This window comes from Pipistrellus kuhlii, unplaced genomic scaffold (assembly GCF_014108245.1).
Source record: "Pipistrellus kuhlii isolate mPipKuh1 unplaced genomic scaffold, mPipKuh1.p scaffold_m20_p_2, whole genome shotgun sequence".
Lineage (NCBI taxonomy): Eukaryota > Metazoa > Chordata > Mammalia > Chiroptera > Vespertilionidae > Pipistrellus > Pipistrellus kuhlii.
In genome coordinates, this window is record NW_023425515.1 from 141,778,956 (window position 1) to 141,799,163 (window position 20,208).

Sequence of the window (20,208 nt, forward strand, 5' to 3'; positions counted from 1 at the left end):
CCGCCAGGCCTTGCAATGTGGCCCGCACCGCGCTGTCATCACTGCACTCCGCTGCGTTTCCATCACAATGACAGTTTATGACTGTTCAGTAAACCATTCGGCCCGCGATTTAGGCTGGATTTTAGATTTTGGCCCCTTCTCTGATTGAGTTCGACACCCCTACGAGTCTAAGACAAGTTCAGGTCCCCTTTCTAGTTTTCCGAGCTCCTCTGACTGTGGCCTGGAGCTACTTCTGCAGCCTGATTTGCCGCAGTCCCTCTAAGGCTAGACTCTTTACTGTCCTGAACACTTCCCGTAGGAAACCATCCTTCCACGGCCAAGTTCAGGTGCAATCTTCTCTAGGAATCTTTCTCACCTAGTCCAGCCTGCTGGTATCTTTCCCTTTTCTGAATACCCATTTAAATTTCTGTAGTGGATTTAAATTTTACTCCACAATCCTGGGGGAAAAAAAGAAATGTCAGACTGAACCTGACTTTAAGCTCCCTGCACCGCAGGTTTGGTGAGAAATTGAGTCTTGGTTATGCTTGAGAAGTCTCTCCCCTTCTCAAGATCTGAGGGGGGGCACTGATGAAACCGGTTTGGCTCAGTGGATGGAGCATTGCCCGGCAGACTGAAAGGTCCCAGGTTCAATTCTGGTCAAGGGCATGTACCTTGGTTGTGGGCACATCCCCAATAGGGGGATGTGCAAGAGGCAGCTGATCGATGATTCTCTCTCATCGATGTCTCTAACTCTCTATTCCTCTCTCTTCCTCTCTGTGAAGGATCAATAAAATATATTTTTTTAATTGAAAAAAAAAAAAAAGATCTGGAGAGCTGATCTTAGGCTCAGAGTGTACACAGATTCTACCGTGAAGCTCTGTTGAAGTCAGTGTGCCAAGCCCAAGGAGTCCTTCACCTCAGGTTGCAAGGCCACGGCTCTTACAGCTCTAACATCCCCATGCAACTAACGTCCCATCACCTCGAAAGGGAAGTTACATGGGAATGGGACACTGGTCCCTGAGAAGAGTGGGACCTGCCAAACATCCTGTGTCCCATGGCTTTCTCTTTGGGGAAGTCCTTCCCAATATTACCACTTATCCCAGCCTCCCCACACTCTAAGCTTTAGAACCCCTCCCAATCATGGACAGGTCGGCAGAATTCCACTTTGCTTACATCTGCATTACAGCACATATCATAGTTCTAAAAAGGCAGTAACACATAACAGTAAGGGCACCAGCCTGGGTGCAAAGAGGACTGGAGTGTTGACCTTGCACTTCCCACCCACCACTGAGTGACCTCAGTGAGGTATTTCATTGCCCAAAGCCTCAGGCACTTATCTGGAAAACTTCATAGGAATGGCATGGATTAAATCAAGCCCTAAGAGTAGTGGTCCTTCATAGGATTAAATCAAGCCCTAAGAGTAGTGGTCCTTGTAGCAATGACTAATATTTATGCAGCACTATGTGCCAAGCATAATCATACTATCCTGAGTACTTTATCATATAGTAACTCATTTAATCCTCACAACACTTTATGGATTAACAGGCATAGAGGGAGTAAGTTACTAGTCCAAGATCACACAGGTAATCAGCAGCAGAGACAGAATTAAACCCAGAGTCTATGCTCTAGACTAGGGGTGTCGAACTCAATCAGAGAAGGGGCCAAAATCTAAAATCAGCCTAAATCGCGGGCCGAATGGTTTACTGAACAGTCATAAACTGTCATTGTGATGGAAACGCAGCGGAGTGCAGTGATGACAGCGCAGTGCGGGCCACATTGCAAGGCCTGGCGGGACGGATTTGGCCCGCGGGCCTTGTGTTTGACACATGTGCTCTAGACCACAACACCATATTGCTTCTAATAAGCATTCAATAAATGATAGCTATCACTGCTATTAATAGAATTGCTTAATTCTTTTTTTATTGGTTTGACGGGGGAGGGGGGAGAGAGAGAGAGAGAGAGAGAGAGAGAGAGAGAGAGAGAGAGAGAGAGAGAGAGAGAGAGACTTGTTGTCCCACTTACTAATGCAAGTACAGGTTGATTTTTGTATGTCCCCTGACCGGGGATCAAACCCACAGCCTTGATGTATGGGGACATTTTTAATCAACTGAGCTACCTGAGCCAGGGCAATTACTTGATTTTTCTTTTTAATCTATGTTTACTGCTGAAAGTATTACAGATGCTCCCTCTTTTGATTACTTGACTCTTAACACACCCGCTCCTTTATGTAAATTACAAGCTCCAGGAGCACAACGAATGTGCTGACAATATCATAGTTCTGAGAGAGCTGGCTCCAGAGACTCACTGCCTAGGTTAGAAGCCTTCCTCCCTCACTGGCCAGAGAGCTCCAAAACCTGGAACAAATTGCTTACCCTTCTAGAATGGTTGTGAGGATTAAATGATTTCCTACTTAGCAAGTACTTGGAAAAGTAAATCGCAGCCATGGCAATGATAGACTGATATATTCACTGTTTGATATGAGATGTGATATTACCATCTGTCTTTCCATGATCTGGAAGAGTACCAGAATTCTCAACCAACACTTGCTAATCAACTCACCCACATTGGTTTCCCTGTTTCATATAGGTTCATCCTGATTCTAAATTCACTACTTAAAGAAAAGGTTATACCTTCATAATAACAGTAATAATATCAGCTAACATTTATTGGACTTACTCTGCATTAAGGACTGTTCTATGACTTTTTACAGATGTTTGTCATTTTAAAATGCACAACAGGGGGGGGGCATGTATGGGAATGGTGGTGGGGGCAATGGAAACATATGTACACATATAATACCTTAATAAAAAAATAAAATTTTAATAAATAAATAAATAAAACGCACAACAGCCCAGTGTGGCAGATACTATCCTCATCTTCAGTTTTATGTGTGCGGTAACCAAAGCAAAGAAAGGTTAACTTAATTCACCTGACGCCACATTACCAGCCGTATGTGGCAGAGTGTATGTACGAAATGACTTGCACTTTTGTTGTCTCTTTCGTAACTTTGTCCATATTCCCCAGGATATCTAATAGAGATCAATATATGTGAAAAGGTACCACAAACACTTGTTTGAAATAATATGAATAATAGAAAGTTTGAAATATCTAAATGTTTGAGATATCTAAAAAGTCATACAAAACTTAAAAGCCAGAGTTTCTCTTTAAAATCCAATGTATTTAATCTTTAAAAACGAGTGCATCCATTAAGCTGAATCACGAAGCTGAGGTCCGAGTTTTCCAGCTGTGAGTGACTCAAAGGACTCAGACATAATTCACATACTGAACATCCTATTCTGATGGACACATAGCCCAGAAATGAAGCCTCTAAAAGAAGACAGAGGCCAGAGGGCTGTTACAAAATCTAGCCCCAAAAAAAGACTACCCATGTTTTAGGAAGCGAACTTTCTTTCAATTCCCTTTCTCACTTTCAAAACACTTTACAGAAATATTTCAGACCTCTTTCCACAAACCTCTTTCCATGAAGAGCAACAACTGCAAGTTTTAAAAAGGCTCCAGGATAAACCAAACAGAGATTCCTTTAAGTACAATGGAATCAAAGCCTCATACAGTTAATAATTATCTCTCTGCCATTAAAAGACCTCATAGGAAAACAAACCAGTTGAGCCAGTCTGGTCCCAAAGCCAGTTAAATGGAAGAGTGAATTTTCATAGCTTTGGGAAAATCTGGGTTTACAGGGCAAACTCTGCAGGGTTGAGCTCATTGTGGAGACATGTTCCTTTTCATTGGCAAAAGAGGGAAGGAAGTGAGCCATGCCCTTAAAAAAATAAAAATAAAAAAAAAAAATAGCACCAGAGACATTCCAGCCGCTACTTGATAAGGACTGGGACAGTTGCCATCAACTCATGGCTAGAAGAAGGAAAATTTGGGTCAGAAAGCAGCTGACCAAGAGAAACCATGCTGGATAGGGGAGATTTCCCATTAAACTACAGACTTTCAATAAGGGAGTCATTTAAACCAGTGGTTTTCAAATGTTTTTTTGCAATGGCACAGAGTGAGAAATATCTGTATTATATCATGACCCATAAGTATATAATATCTATATTTAGATAAATAGATATAGATACACATATCTATATCTATATCTATATCTATATATATATATATATATATATATATATATATATATATATATATATATATATATATCCCTAATATACAAATAGACCAAACAGCAGAACAACCAAATACACCAAACAACCGGTTGCTATGACATGCACTGGCCACCAGGGGGTGCATATGGAACATGGTAGGTGTTGGCAGCAAGTGGCAGAGTGTGGAACATGGCAGGCATTGACCTCAGTGGGATGGTGGAGCCGGTGAGCAGGGGCACCAGACAAAGGTGGGACGCCAGTGACTGTCATCAGGGCGAGCCTCTGGTGGTTACTGAAAATTCTTTGCTTCCCCACACCACAGTCCCGCCCAGCACTCACACCTGCTGCTGGCACCATCAGCAGGTGCAAGTGGCGGCTGCTGGCCCCCATTGACCCTCAGAGCTTCTCCACTCTCCCTGCTCCTGAGGGGTAATCAGGGCTTCCTACCTAAAACCCACCAACTTAAAGAGTAAAGGAGAGTTTATTTTTCCTCGCCTATAGAGAAATAGGCCATAACATGTAGCTTAGGTGTGTAGTAGGCTATACATTTAGGTTTGTGCAAGTGCATTCCGATGTTTGCATAACCACAAAGTCACCTAATAATACTTCTCAAAATGTATTCCTGTTGTTAGACAGCATACAACTATACTCATAAATCCCATTCCCTAGACCCCTGTTCTCTACATTCAACAGAATTACCCCACAGATTTCAAATTTTTATGATCCAAAATTGTACTATAAGTTTAACCTCTTCTCTTTCTCCTCACTCAAATCTTTTTTTAAAGAATTCTTCATTTCAAAGAATAGCACCATGCTCAGTTCCTTACACAAGCCACAAATCTGTGAGTCATCATTTGCAATTTCTTTTCCTTTACCTCTACGTCCAATGAGTAACTAATTCTACCTTCTTAACACTGAGTGGTATGCAGGTAAATATTTAACAATCACCTCTCCAGGCAACAAAGCTCCAATTTATAGCACTTTCTTATTTCTGTGATGTGTAAACACCCCACCATAGCCAATTTTAAACAACCAACTTGATGTCACTGAACATGAAGCTGAAGAGGTATGCACAAATGGCGCCAGCAAACCATTGTCTATTCCTCTGAACCATTTTTTATCTCCATGTCTAAATTCAGAATTTTATTTTCTTCTCAAATAACACAATTGAATCTTTATGGATTTCCTAATCTCTCTCTCATAGCCCACCTCACTGTCTGACACAGTCTTCAAAGTATTACTAAAATGCAAGTCTCATCATGGTACTCTCCTACCTAAAACCCTTCACTAGTTTTCCATTACCTACTCTCTTTATCTACAATAATAAAAGCATAATATGCAAATTGACCGAATGGCCAAATATTATATATTATATTCCCAGATATATAATACTTCTCCATACCTTTGCATATTTGCTTATTTGGTTCCTACCCCCTAGGACAACCTTCCTTAATTTGTTCATTGAGCAAGACTCTCTTAGGATTCAGCTCAGCCCTAACAGTGGATAGAACATCAGTTTGCAGACTGAAGGGTCCCAGGTTCAATTATGGTCAAGGGCATGTACCTTGGTTGCGGGCACATCCCCGGTAGGGGGTGAGCAGGAGGCAGCTGGTCCCTTCCTCTCTGTAAAATAATCAATAAAATATATTTAAAAATAAGAGATTCAGCTCAAATCCCTTCTCCAGAAAGTACTTCCTAAACTCCTAAGGTAGACTTGATATCTCCACTTTTATATCTCCAATACATTTCAGCACTTCTAAGAGCTTCATTGAATTTATTTCTTTTTATATCCATCTCATCCCACTAGCCAGGAACTTCCTGTAGGCAAGAACTGGAGCTTATTCATGAATATACCAAGCATGTAGTATGGCAATGGAATAGAGTAGGCTCTCAGCAACAGTGACTATTATCCCAACAACTAGCACCCTAAAACCAGCATATACTAACTACTCAAATATCTATTGAATGAAAATATATCAGTAGTATGTTCTTCCCATCTACCAAAGCCAAAGGACTGCAAAGCTACCAACCTGTACCTCTCAGATGGATAGAGAGCCCATGATCTACTGTCATAGTCCAAGAAATTGCACCATAACTGCTTTTTTTGCTTACTGACCTCTGTATTACTTTCTTAGGACTGCCACAACAAAATAACACCTGGATTAAACAACAAGATCAAGGTGTCACCAGAGTTTCTTTCTTCTGAGACCTCTCTCCTTGGCTTGCAGATGACTATCTTCATGTTCACCTGGCTTTCTTCCTCTATGTCTCCAGGTTCAAATTTCCTCTTCATATAAGTACATCAGTCCATTTGATCAGGGCTCACCCTAAAGACCTCAGTTCAACTTAATTACATCTTTAGAGACCCTATCTCTAAATACAGCCACATTCTGAGGTACTGGAAATTGGGATTTTAACACGGGGATTTTAGGGGGACACAATTCAGTATATAACAGCCTCCTGTGAGGCCCTCAAAAGACAAAATCTATAAGTTAGTCTTCTTTCTTAGCATCTGTTATGACTAGCAGAGTACCTAAAGCAGCTTCTCAAATTATTTGTGTGATACATAAATGAAGGACCTTCCCAGATGTATAGTCCATATCTGTAGGGCACAGCCTCTTCTAAATCTGGTGGCCAATACAAAGAAGAATATGGATTTCCCTTTCCCTTGAAAAAATGCTTTGATGCTATCAAGGTCTCTAGATAGCCCATTGTCAGACAGCCATTTTTATAGTACCCAACACCTAGCAGAAAAACCTTTAAGACCAGTCACCCAAAGTCAGCTCATCCCTCCAGATTCATTCTGATACACCCAAACTGATTATACCATGTATGAGTGGAGTCAGATTCAAAGGCAAGAGAAAATTAACACTGCTCTGCCAAAAGGTAACAGCTTGGGAGAAATGGTAATGTGAGCATGTGCCTTTTTCCTAGCCAAAAGGAAACTTCCCCTTCACTGTACTGTGTGATTTTGGTGAGCCTGTCAATCATGTAACTTGCCTTCCCACTATCAAGATGGGCATGTGACCTCCTCTATCCCAGGAATTTGAATCATGAGCAGAGGGACATGAAGGCAGAAAATAATTGGAAGGGATCAATTAAGCAGGTACAATGATGGGTCTCTGGTTCAGATATCCCTGAAACAACCTTGGTTCCTAAGCTTCCCACAGCTTGATCAACAGTCTTTGTTTCTGAGATCTACCTGTTAAACTTTGGAGAAAAACATATTTCCTTAAGTTAGATAGTGCTTATTCTATAGTCCTCAAAAAATCTTGACACATATAATGGCCCCTAGAAGTTAGATATGACTAGTGGTAAACCTAACTATGGAAATGGGAGCAGGTAGGGAGGAGGCCCCTCTTCATAGCTGAGTTGTGTTCATCATCCATGTTGCTCCATTACAAGGCAGCTAACTACACTACTCCCTCCTGTATTTTGGGACACACACAGTCCACATGCTTCTGAGACTAATTCTCTAAAGAAATTGATAGGAAAACACTGGAGTGTTTGGCCATTTCTGTCAGCTTTGGGTAAAATCCCAGAAAGGACTTAGCTTCAGCCAATATGGCCTATTTGAATCAGAAGAGAAAAATTCTACCTCACCTAGACTGGCCCTTTCTCCTGGTAGAAATCCAAGATGGCAGAGAGTCAAATAATCATTTAAAATAAAAACAAAATATGAAATTTGAGTCAATGCATCCAGGATAATGCTAGAAAGACAAAGGAAGGAAGAAAACATAGCAAAAAGTAAGATTAGGACCAAGAGAATTGGGGGAAGCCTAGTCACCCAAGTACCTCCAGATGTATATGCCAGTATACACTCTCCCTGGCAAAGAGTGACGTGCTGGGATGAAGCCAGAGGATGTGGAACAAAGGTGTAGTGTTGCCTTTATCTCAGAGGCAAAAAGATAAACTGTAAAATTAAAGGCTAAAGAATGGCACGGCAGTAAGGCCTACATCTAAGAGAAAAGTCCCCAGGCTGGCGCCCAGAGGCGAGGACCAACCCACAGAGTGGAAAATGCATGTAAACCAGCAGACTTATGTTGTGTCAAAATAAACTGCCATAGAATCCTTGGAAAATAAAAATCTGTCAGTGCTCCCATATCACCCTGCAGGTATCCTAACCCACAGCATCACCAGAATTTGGGATGCTGAAATAATATATCTTCTTTAGGAAAATTGTACCCAGTGTTCTTCTCAAATCTATTCATGGAATTCTTATGAGGCAACAAAGAAAAAATGGGAAAACGTTGACTCTGGAAAACAAGATTATGAGACAGAGATAAATTATATTCTTGGTAGAAAGAAAATTATAATCCTTGGGCTGTACTATGAGAGTGATTTTGATTTATAGAGTCTAACTCAAATACTATCTCTGCCCATACAGCATGGCTCAATGGTTGAGCGTCGACCTATAAACCAGGTCATGGTTTGATTCCTGGTCATGGCATATGCCTGGGTTATGTACTCAATCCCCAGTGTGGGGCATGCAGGAGGCAGTTGAACAATAATTCTCTCTCATCATTGATGTTTCTATCTCTCCCTCTCCCTTCTTCTCTGAAATAAAAAAAAAAATTTTTTTAATAATAAATCAATCAAATACTATTTCTCTCAACCTGTCTACGTGCTATCAATTTATATATTCTGACACCTGGGAAGTTGGTTACCAAGCAAAGCCCTTTCGAAAGGAGCTGCTGGATAGAAATCCAAGTGCTGGCCCCCCTTCCTCTGTGAGAAGCAAGCTCAGATGCTGCAATGCACCACGCAGCATCACCATATCCATGGCCGTGGTTTCCAGAGCGGTCCCTCCAGAGCAGCACTGGCAGAAAGCATTCTTTCCTTACATCTTCTTGGATCTCCATCTGTAATGTGACCTATACTGCATTTCTATTAAATGACACAGAACCACACGGAAGCAGAAAACATTTTCCAATTCCATATGGCTAGGACCTGCCACTTTCTTGCTCAAGGAAGAAGTGTAATTCCCCAGAACCACTGCATCCTCCCATCAGGGTCATTAACTGCCCTGTGGAAAGAGCCATTAGTGAAGCCACAAGGAATATTTCTGTTCTCTGAGCAAAGGGAAGAGCATCAAGTGGGTGGGGTCATGGATGAGGAAGGGCAGGCCCAGAATAATTCTGAAGATATTTCCACCCTGATGAACACTCGGCCGTCATTTGGCTTATTAAAATAGTGGTGGGTACTGAGAGGAGCTGGCACCTCTTCCTGGGGATGAGGTGGCCCTGGGGGTTTGCACAAGTGCTGGAGCACAGCTGCCATGGCTAAAACCAAGCAAGTACAGATGTCACCCCAAAGTAATTTCATACCATCCCACCCTGCCAATTCAGAATGCCAAAGGAGGGAAAGTATTGAAGGAAGTCTTTAAAATAGACCAGACAGCTATTTTAAATGCCACTTCTGTGTGTAACTGAAGTTTTTGCTGTTGCGGTCCAGGAATGATAGTTAATATAGTTTAGAGAGCTTCATAAAAATCGAACTGCTGCCGAAACCGGTTTGGCTCAGTGGATAGAGCATCAGCCTGCAGACTGAAGGGTCCCGGGTTCAATTCCGGTCAAGGGCATGTACCTTGGTTGCGGGCACAACCCCAGTAGGGGGCGTGCAAGAGACAGCTGATTGATGAATCTCTCTCATCAATGTTTCTATCTCTCTCCCTTCCTCTCTGTAAAAAATCAATAAAATATATATATTTTTTAAATCGAACTGCTTAGGAAGATGAATACCACACAAGGTGCTGTTCTTGGCTTGAAACAATCACATCAAACTCAAAGACTTGGTAACTCCAAACGCCTTTTTTAGAAAATGTCCTTCTAGGCCGTTTTTTTGCCCTTCAATTGTAAGCAGTACTATCTATTATTTCCTATGCTCTTAAATGATACCCCAGAAGCACGTGGCATCACACCACAAGTACTCATTTCCCTTAGACAGTGAAGTCTAGGGAAACTGAAAATTTCAGGGTGGGGGGACAAGTATCTACCCATTATACTGTACATCTGAAACTAATACAAAATAATATTAAATATGAACGGTAATTGAAAACACTTATAAATAGAAAATGTAAAAAAGAAAAAACAATTCAGCACAAAGAGAGAAGTATAAGTAGGATATAAATAGTGGTAATAAAGTGATTTTAAAAAAAGAAAGATGTCAGAGGTAAGGAATATTCACACACACATAAAACCAACTTACCAAATGCCTTCTTAGGTTCTATTAACTTCATGGTAAAGAGTTCCTCTGTTTTTAATTCCTTTAACTTCTTAGCAACATCGAAATGACGCCACCCAACAATATTTTCTCCATTTATGGATTCAATGTGATCTCCCACACAGATTGTTTTAACTGAGTCAATTATGCTGCCCTCTTTAATTCTCTGGAAGAAAAATAAGGATATTGCTTAATATAAAATAGAACTTTGTAAGATTACTTTTCATATTCTTGAGGCATAACACACAATATATAATAGGAACAGGAACTCCAGAAAACTGCACAAATGACAGCCCTGCAAAGGAATGGAGATGGTCTTATTCACCATTGCATGCCCTGTAACTAGCACAATGCCTGCAGAGAAGAGTCCCTCCATAAATGATTATTAAATCATTTCAACATGAAGCCCATTACATAAGAACAGAGCTTGAGCTTTTTCTACTGGCTATATTTTTTAAACCTTCGTTACAAATGCCATGACTCAAGACTTCATACAACCTTAGCTAAGAAAATTGACACTTAATAAAAGACAGGTGTGTTTACCATTTGGAGAGCCAATAAGAATGATTTTTATAGCATCATTTTCCACTTATATATTTTAGGTGAGGAGAACTTATGAGTCAAAGAGAAATTTCAAATTGATTATTCTTAAATCTATCTTACCTGGATACAATACTTCAGCCTCAAAACGAGGCTTGAGACTCCCTAAGAGAGCACTGAGAATTTCTGAAGGAATTTTAGGAATAGGAACTCCAGAAAACAGCACAAATGACAACCCTATAAAGGCTGGACAAGCTCCTCCATGGAGATAAGGAATGGAGCAAAATGAAGGCCATAATTAGCTTCAGGTGTCACAAATCCTTCCTTGGAATAATAGGATAGGAATAGCAGGGGCTGCTGCTATCCTATATAATAAAAGCCTAATATGCTAAGTGTCGGGTCATCTGTTCGTCTGTTTAACCAATAAAAGCATAATATGCTAATGATATGCTAAGGCTGCTGAACCACTCACTATGATGTGCACCGATCACCAGGGGGCAGACCCTCCAACTGGTAGATTAGCTTGCTGCTGGGGTCTGGCTGATCGGGACTGAGCAAGACATGCTGGACATGCCCTGGAGCCTTCCCACAGTCCCTCCCCAGGTGGCCAACTTCCCGTGTCTCTTGCAGGCCCTGATCGTGCACTGGTGGGGTCCCTCGAACTGGCCTGCATCCTCTCATAATCCGGGACCCCTTGGGGAATGTCAGAGAACTGGTTTTGGCCTGATCCCACAGGCATAAAAGGCTAATATGCAAACCGACCAAATGACAGAATGACTGTTCGCTATGATGCACCCTGACCACCAAGGGGCAGATACTCACAGGGGGAGCAGGCCTAAGCCATCAGTCAGACATTCCTCAAGGGCTCCTGGACTGCAAGAGGGCACAGGCCAGGCTGAGGGAACCTCACCTCCCTGGTGCACAAATTTCATGCATCAGGACTCTAGTTATGTGATAACAGCATGAGTATTCTTCCCTCTTGCCAGGTGAAAGAATAACATCTGAATCAGTGGGCTAAGGGATCACTGTGTCCAATAGTTAAGAGAGAAATTAATCTAATGTACCCCAGCATCCCCATAATATTGCCAAAAGAAGAAAAAAGTTGTAAAAGACTAACCTGGGAAGGTTGTGCATTTTTTTTTAATATATTTTTATTGATTTCAGAGAAGAAGAGAGGAGAGAGATGGAAACATCAATGATGAGAGAGAATCATTGATTGGCTGCCTCCTGGGGATCAAGCTTGCAACCTTGGGCATGTGCCCTTGATCAGAATTGAACCCAGGACCCTTCAGTCTGCAGGCTGACGCTCTATCCACTGAGCCAAACCAGCTAGGGCAGGATGGGCATTTTAAATTTTTTAATTTTATTACTAATATTTTAAAACTCACAAGTTTCTTTTTTACCCTGAAATTTTAAAAGCACAGTTATGTTCATTGTAATAGTTACTATGCTTTATGCCAATGACACAATAATGCTGATTCAAACAGAGCTTATCAATATTATTACAATGGTTCATTATAAAGCAAAAAAAAACAGAAATTTCATAATCTAACTGGCATTGTTTTATGATAAGTGCACATTAACCTTATAAGCTATGGAAACAACGAAGGGTAACTACAACACAGCACTCACAGAAACATAAACCAGATTAAACAGAACCCTAGAATCCAAAGAAACAGACAAACAAAAAATCTCCGTAGCCCATAAACACAGACAATGGTGAGTAAAAGGCCTTGGGTGAGATGGGAGCCGGGTGGAGGGGGGGGCAAAGGGGAGAAATGGGGGACAACTGTCATACTCTCAACCAAAGAAATCCCTAATATTCTGTCACTTAACCATTCTTAAAAAATCTGTAACTCTTGACTTTCTTCTTAATTTTTATTCTAAGTTATTTCTTGATACCTTCTGATCCTATTTTTCTCAATCAACTGTACCATACAGATTTCAGTTTCACATATAATTTGTCATTTAAGACATGATTATAATTTTGTTAAAAATAAGCAGTTATATAAAACTAACTAAATAAAAGTCTTTAAAGACCTGCATGAATCTTACCAGTAAATTAATGGGCAGAGTAACAGAAATCCAGGGTCAGCTGGCCCTATGAGTAGGCACGGAAGCCACCAGAAGAGTGCCCAGACAGAGGGAGGAGCAGCAGTTACAGAAGTCAGCAGGTGAGAATCCAGGTAAGCAAGAGAAAAGTCAAAGCATATGTAATCATCATGGGCAGCAGATACGGATCTGAGGTGAAGAGATAGGAAAGTCAACATAAGGAAGTTGGAGGAAGAGGACCATAAGGTGAACCAAATACAGAAGCAAAGTGGGAGCCATCAATTACATGTACCTGAGCCTTAGCTTCCTAAGTAGATAAAGGAAGTAACAATTGAGACAAACTTCTGAAATCTAATATACTTCGATAATCATAACCATAATTTGATAGAGATTAATAATATTGCTAAAAGTGCTACTCAAAAGACTAGGAAAGGGTAAATAGAGGCATTAATTTTATGCTTATATTTATTGCATCACTTAATATCATTCACTATAACACTCAGAACTTTCCTTCACCTGACTATGGAGGTTGTTGCTGAAAAAAGCGAAGAAGACATGAAAAAAAAATTTTTTTTAATATAGGAATTTACAACATTATTAAACTTAGAGGTTCCCAATCATTTCAGACATTATGATAGTATCTTCCATTATTACACCCCAGGTATTTACAGAACCCTGTCTTCTCATCACAGGCATCTGCAGAACTCTAAGGTGGCCTCCCACCCTCTCCAAAGTCTTAAGCACCAGATTCAAAGCTGTTTGAGCTGCATGCCCCACAGCCACGGTCAGCAACTTTGAGATCTGAGCTGCTGACACTCCCAACCCTGTCCTCAAACCTTATTCACATTTGGAAATAATTATTTCATTTAGTCCTCACAACAAATCTAGGAGGGGAATATTTAATATCCCATCAGTGGATGAGGAAATCAAAGCACAGTGAAACATGGCTTACCCAAAATAACACAGCTAATAAACAACAGAACTGGGTTTCAAATGGAGGTGGTATAATTATAAAACACCATGCTCTTTCCACAAAACACTAAGAATCAGACAGATCTAACTAACCCAACATCAAATATCTACTTAAAAAAAAAAAAAAGTCAGATGAGATGACCCCAAAAGCAGAGTTTTGGGTTATAGCTGTCCAAAATTATCTATCACTTTGGTAATCATTTGGCAATACATAAATGTATCAAATCAATATGCTATACAGATTAAACTTACATAATGTTACATATGTCAATTTTATCTCAATAAAGCTGGGGGAGAAAATGACCTATCACCTTTGAACTCTGAAATCTCTTTTTTGACAGCCCCATCTTTCCACTTCACTTTTGCTTACTTCTCCTAAAGCTGCTCTTCATCCATATCAGAGCTTTCGGATCTCAAATATTAGCTATTTCCTCAGATCACCACTTCTCCTCTGGCTTTACATGCCTTTTCTCACATGTTCTAACTTCCATCCTAGAATCCTCTGGTCCCTTGAAATTGCACATTTCCAACCTTGCTGACTGTTAGTTCTGCGTAATTAAGTAATCAAAAAGTTGGAAATATATAAATACCATATTTCTCAAAATAATGATCATGCTAAATAAAATGTGATTAACTTAATTCTACTAAAGTAAAAGTACCCCAAATCATAAAGATTTCTACAAGAGGATATTCTATAATGACCATTTTGTGGTTGTTTATAAATCACTTAATTCAAAATAAATTTAGTTTTCTTAAGTTAATTTAGCCTCATTCCTTAATCACCTGGTATAAGCCCTTATTTCTGTTTTGAATTAAAGTATGAGTCTTCTCTTGAACTAGGGAAGCAGCTAACAATGGCTCATATAGCCACTTGTTTTTATATAGCTCATGAGATATGAGTGATTCTTACATTTTAAATGGTTGGGGGGGGTGGATAATGGTGACATGTGAAAATTATACTAAATTTAAATTACAGTGCCTATAGATAAAGTTGCACTTATTTAGAATACATCTATGCTCATCATTTAAGTGTTGTATATAACTGCTTCTGTGCTGCAATGGCTGAGCTGAGTAGCTGCAACAGAGAGTGTGTGACCCTAAACTATAATGAACCCTAAAATATTTACTATCTGGCCCTTTATAGAAAATGTTTGCCAAATCCAGTCTTAAAATGTTATAGGAATATAAAGATTTTGTTTTTTAAATATACTAAATTTTCTGAATGACATATATATATATATATATATATATATATATATATACACACACACACACACACACACACACACACACACAAACACACACACACACTAGTGGCCTTGCGCACAAATCCATGCACAAGTAGCTCGCTGCCACTTGCCTCAGCTGGCCGGCGCACCCAACGCCACTCATAGCCTTCCACTGCATGTAGCTTGCTGTCCCACCCTCCTGTAGATCTCAGCCATTGACCTGTCCTCCTGCTGATTGGTCCTTACATGACAGCATCCTGACCAATTTGCACATTACTCTATTATAAGTATAGAGAATTTTTCCTGGGAAATATTGAGACTTCAGTACTAAAATCATAAACGTTTAAATCTGTTGTCTTTTCACCTGAAGAGCACTATTCAATATATTTATCTGCGTCAATCTCACCCCTGAATTATGTGATAATTTTATTATTACTACTATTCAGGTAATAGCTATCTATAATAATAAAAGCATAATATGCTAATTAGACTGGATATCCTTCAGGACGACCTTCCCTATGAAGCCGGGTCTGCAAGGGAAGTCCGGTGCTGGCAGCCAGGGGAAGGAAGGCCTACTCTTACACAATTTTCGTGCATCAGGCCTCTAATCAATTATAAGTATGCAAAACAACTCATATGTGCATCATTTTATACTTAAATAATCCTATAAAGTAGATGCTAAAATTCCCAGAGAAGGCATAGAGAGGTTTAATGATTTGTCCAAAGTCACACAGCAAGTTAATGAGTGGTTAAACCTAGACTAGAAGCAGGCCTGTCTGACTGTAAGTCATGTTCCTACGCACTGCCTTCCTAGGCATGGAATCCTCCCTCCTGACCTTCCCCTTGTCTGAGGCCCTACCACACTCTCCTACTCTGACTTTAACTACCCAACTTCCAGCCACTGCTAAAAGCATATCAAATACTCACTTCAGCAGCACCTACACTAAAACTGGAACTATACAGAGAAGATTACATATCATCCTTGCACAGCAACCATGCTCTTGAAAAGTCCCCCCCTTTTTTTTTTTCCTGCTTATCTTGGCAAAAATAAACTCGAAAATGGTGAACCAGAAATTAATGAAATTGATTACTTCTACCAGGTGGGAGAACTGAGCAATGGGATAGAAGGGATGAGGGGTGGGGGAAAGTAACACATCTCTGAATATCCTTTAACATCGTTTCGACTTTTGAATCATGTTAATATTTCACATATTCAGAAAGAAAAAAAATAAGTCGAGAATGAGAGGAATAACTCAACCTCAACTGAGAAAAGCAATTGGATTCAACAGAATTTCAAATGAATAACAATTATGGGGGCAATGGGAGCAGGAGAAAATCAATTCCCAGAAATGTGTGAATAGAATCCTTTGGTTATATACATCCATTTAGTTTAAAGACAAAAGATGCACACAAATCCTAAACTCTTCTTAATAGGTCTATTTTTCATAGTATGAATATAGCAATTCTAAAACTATTCTGTGTATAGTGTAGGACTAAGCAAATGAGAAAATATTTCAATGATTTTGAAAAGTATGGGGAAACCCAAAAGAACTCTTTGGGGCAGGAATATAATTGGAAGCATAATAATCTGTATTAATAAAGGCATTATATCCTAATTAGAGCAGATGTCCTTCTATCCTTCCAGGACAAATGTGAGGGAGGTATCCAGGCAGCTGCCTGGGCTGCAAGGGAGGGATGGAGGCAGCCGTGGCTGTGAAGGCCTACTCTTGTACGAATTTCATGCATCGAGCCTCTAGTAAATTTATAAATTCTAAAATGCATGTTTTTTAACCCTGCCCCTGAAAGGACCCAGAAACAGTGACACTCCAGCAGCAACGAATGAGTACAACAAGTATCCAATCTTGATTTTGAAATACTAGTCCTCACTAAAAAAATAAGAGCTCCTCACAGAAATGGTTGATTCCAGGCCTGGGGAAAAGAACATATCAGGTGAAACTAGAACATCTTGTGCCAAAAGGAAAGAACTGCTCACCAAACTGACAGGAGCTATGTCAAAAGGATACAGGAGCAGCGGAAGGGGATTCCTGCAGGCCACTCTCAGAGGATATGAGCATCAAAGAAAACAATAGTAATGGAGTATAACGCACTGAATAAAATAAGAAACCAGCTGTCCGTGCTGATAATAGATAAGCAAAACAATAAGTGGGGTGCTTTTTTCAATAGAATGTTTTAAAGAAATATGTAAGGAATGACAAAATTAGAAAAACTGGCATTTTACAACCGTTATAATAAAGACTGATTCCAGCAAAACCTACCAATAGATGCAAAATCTGTGGGGTATAAGTAAGAGAATAGGATATTTTCATAATCTCATAGTATCTCCCTACAACTCATTGCAAAAGAAAATATAACTCTGCAGTGAATAAGACTGGCAAACACTAACGTAGACAAGTGACAAAAATTAACATCATAAATAAGACAAACCAACATGACACACCTTCTGATGTATCGATAGTACACAGAAAAAATCAGAAAAGCCCAAATTGAGGGATGTTCTATAAAAGGCTGAGGAACTTTTCTAAAATAAAGACAACTAAAAAAGATATGACAACTAAATGAAACCCATGATCCTATTTTGGACCTATACCGAGGAGGAAGCTATAGATGAATTTATTAGGATAACTGGTAAAATTGCAGAATGGACACATTAAATTCATTTAAAAGCATTTGTCGCTGACAGATTTCCTGAATTTCATAGTTGTAATATAATTATATGTAAGAGAACATCACTGTGCTAAGTAACTGCATTCTGAAGTATTAAGGGATAAAGAGAAGACATATGCAATCTACTTTTTCAAATCGTTCAGGGAAAATTACATGTATGTCTATGAGTGTGCCTGTACACACAATACATGTGTGAGAGAGAGAAGAAGAAAGCAAGTGTAGCCTATGGTAGAAACTGGAGATCTGAGTAAAGGGCTTTAGAAGAGTCCTTTATGTTATTATTATATCCTTTCAGTAAGTTTGAAATTATCCCCCTTCAATTTTTAGAAAATCCCGGCAACAGTGTACACAGTATAAATCTCTTTTGTCTTCTGAGTTGAACTATATGTCAGCAGTTTGGTGTATGTACCACTTCTCTTTGCCATCATGTTCTCTGTCTCTTCGGGGCCAGTGACTAGAGCTCTGAGGCAAGCACGTGTTTGACAAGGCATCAAATAAAAAATAGAAACACAAAGCTCTGAGCATCAGAGGCTAAGATATAAAAAAATCCACACATGTTTGCAAAACTTCCAAGCCCTTCCCTGCTGACATTAGAAAGGCATTGCTGCATGTGCCCCATGTCCTGAGCTCCCCCCTCACCCCCCCAGATAATCCCACATGACTTTCCAACTCACAGACTTTCCATTTGGTCACCCACTTAACCTTCAGCACAGTCATATCTTTTGCAGAGCTAAAAATAGCCATTCTATCAAACTGGAAGTTAAATAAGGTACTATTTACAATTAAGAAGATAACTTCCCTAAGACTATTTTTTTTTTTTTTTTTTTTTAACGATGACAGTGCATCAGCAAACCTAGGATTCGGACAAAGTACAGGCATGGAAGCATGCCCTGCTGCATGAAGTTTATCATGCATTCTCAGCTCGGTAGTAGGGCGGCCAGCTCTGGAGTCAGATCTCTTGAAGTCAAATCCTGAATTTGTCCAGCTGAAAAACTTAGAGCAAGCTACTTAGATCTCCTGGTCCTGTTTTCTACATCAGTAAAAATAGAGGTTGATAATAGATGAATGAATCTCAGGCATTATGTTGAACAAAAGAAGCCAGAAACAGTAGAGTACATAATATATGATTCTACCTATATAATGTTCAAGAACAAGCAAAACTGTGGTGATAGAGGTCCGAAGAGTGGCTACCTTTGTGGGGAAGAGCTAAAGATACTGTTTGGGAAGGGAGCCTTCTGGGTGGTAGAAACTAACTTTTCCTTCATTTGGGTGGTGGTTACACACTACGTATATAAATATTAATTAAGCTGTACACTAAAAATTTGTTATACCTCAACAAAAAAAGTAAATAAAATGAAAAACATAGTACCAACCAAATAGATTAAATGAGAAAATGTATGCAAAGTGCCTAGTTCATGATAAGTCAGTGCTCTTACAACTACTTATTACAATTATAGAACTGTTATTTTTAAGGGATGGATCTACTTCTCTTTTTGTCACTCCTCAGTTCTTAGAGTTTTTTCATACCATTTCAAACTTCCTTCTCTTGCCTTTGCAGCTCCATAATGCTCTCTTTTCATTTAGAAAAGTTTGAAGAGCATTTTTAAAGAAGTAAATAAGATGGCCAAAAGTATGTGCACCTGGAAACACACTAACTCAGGAAATCAGCATGGAAATCATCAGATGTTAGTGAACTAAAGACCTAAGAGTGTTCATATGGATTATTAGGCACTAGGGCCAGATTTTCGGTAAGTTGTAAATTCTAGAGGAAGTTTAAACTGAACAGAAGAAACTCGAAGAAAGGGTAAACAAAACAAAAAATTATATCTTTAAAACATTTTATCAATCTATCCATCCCTTCTTAGCTGGCTCTTATCCTGAAGCTCATTTCCAACTGTCTTTAACCTGGTAGATTTTCTTAAGTGTTACCCTCAGGTCACACAGGGAATGTTTAAGACTTACCTTTATAAAAGCACAGCCAATACCATTATCTGTAATGGTGAGACCAAGTGAATCCTCGGATTTATACACATTCACTTCTTTTTTTATTCCTTTCACGTGGGCAAATATGAAATCTTCAAGACCTATTTGTGATCCTAAGAGTTTTTCCATGTCAACTTTAGGTGTGTTTAAAGTGCAATATAAGATCTGCAAGAAATAAAAAAACACGTTAGGTCAGTTTCCATTAGGAAAACATTCTGGTCATTCATTTATTTAATAAATATTTGAATGAAATAGTCCTGATTTATGACATAAAAGGTTAGTTACATCAATAAAGTACAGGATAGGAAATATTGTCAGTGGCGTGGTCAGGTGCTAGAATTTCAGGGGAACACTTTGTAGGGTATGGGATTGTCTAACTACACTACTGTATACCTGAAACTAATACAAAATAACACTAAGTGTAAATGGTA

At 39.5% G+C, this 20,208-nt stretch overlaps 1 protein-coding gene across 1 annotated transcript in view; it reads right to left on the minus strand.

Annotated features, from left to right (window-relative positions):
• The window catches only part of GIPC2 (GIPC PDZ domain containing family member 2), a 73,161-nt gene that overhangs the window by 25,499 nt on the left and 27,454 nt on the right, over positions 1–20,208 (minus strand). The window contains exons 2-3 of the mRNA XM_036445622.1: positions 19,757–19,942; positions 10,302–10,482 (exon numbers count right to left, since the gene is read on the minus strand). Of these exons, the coding sequence (XP_036301515.1) occupies positions 10,302–10,482; positions 19,757–19,942 (367 nt within the window). The remainder of the gene's footprint in view (positions 1–10,301; positions 10,483–19,756; positions 19,943–20,208) is intronic.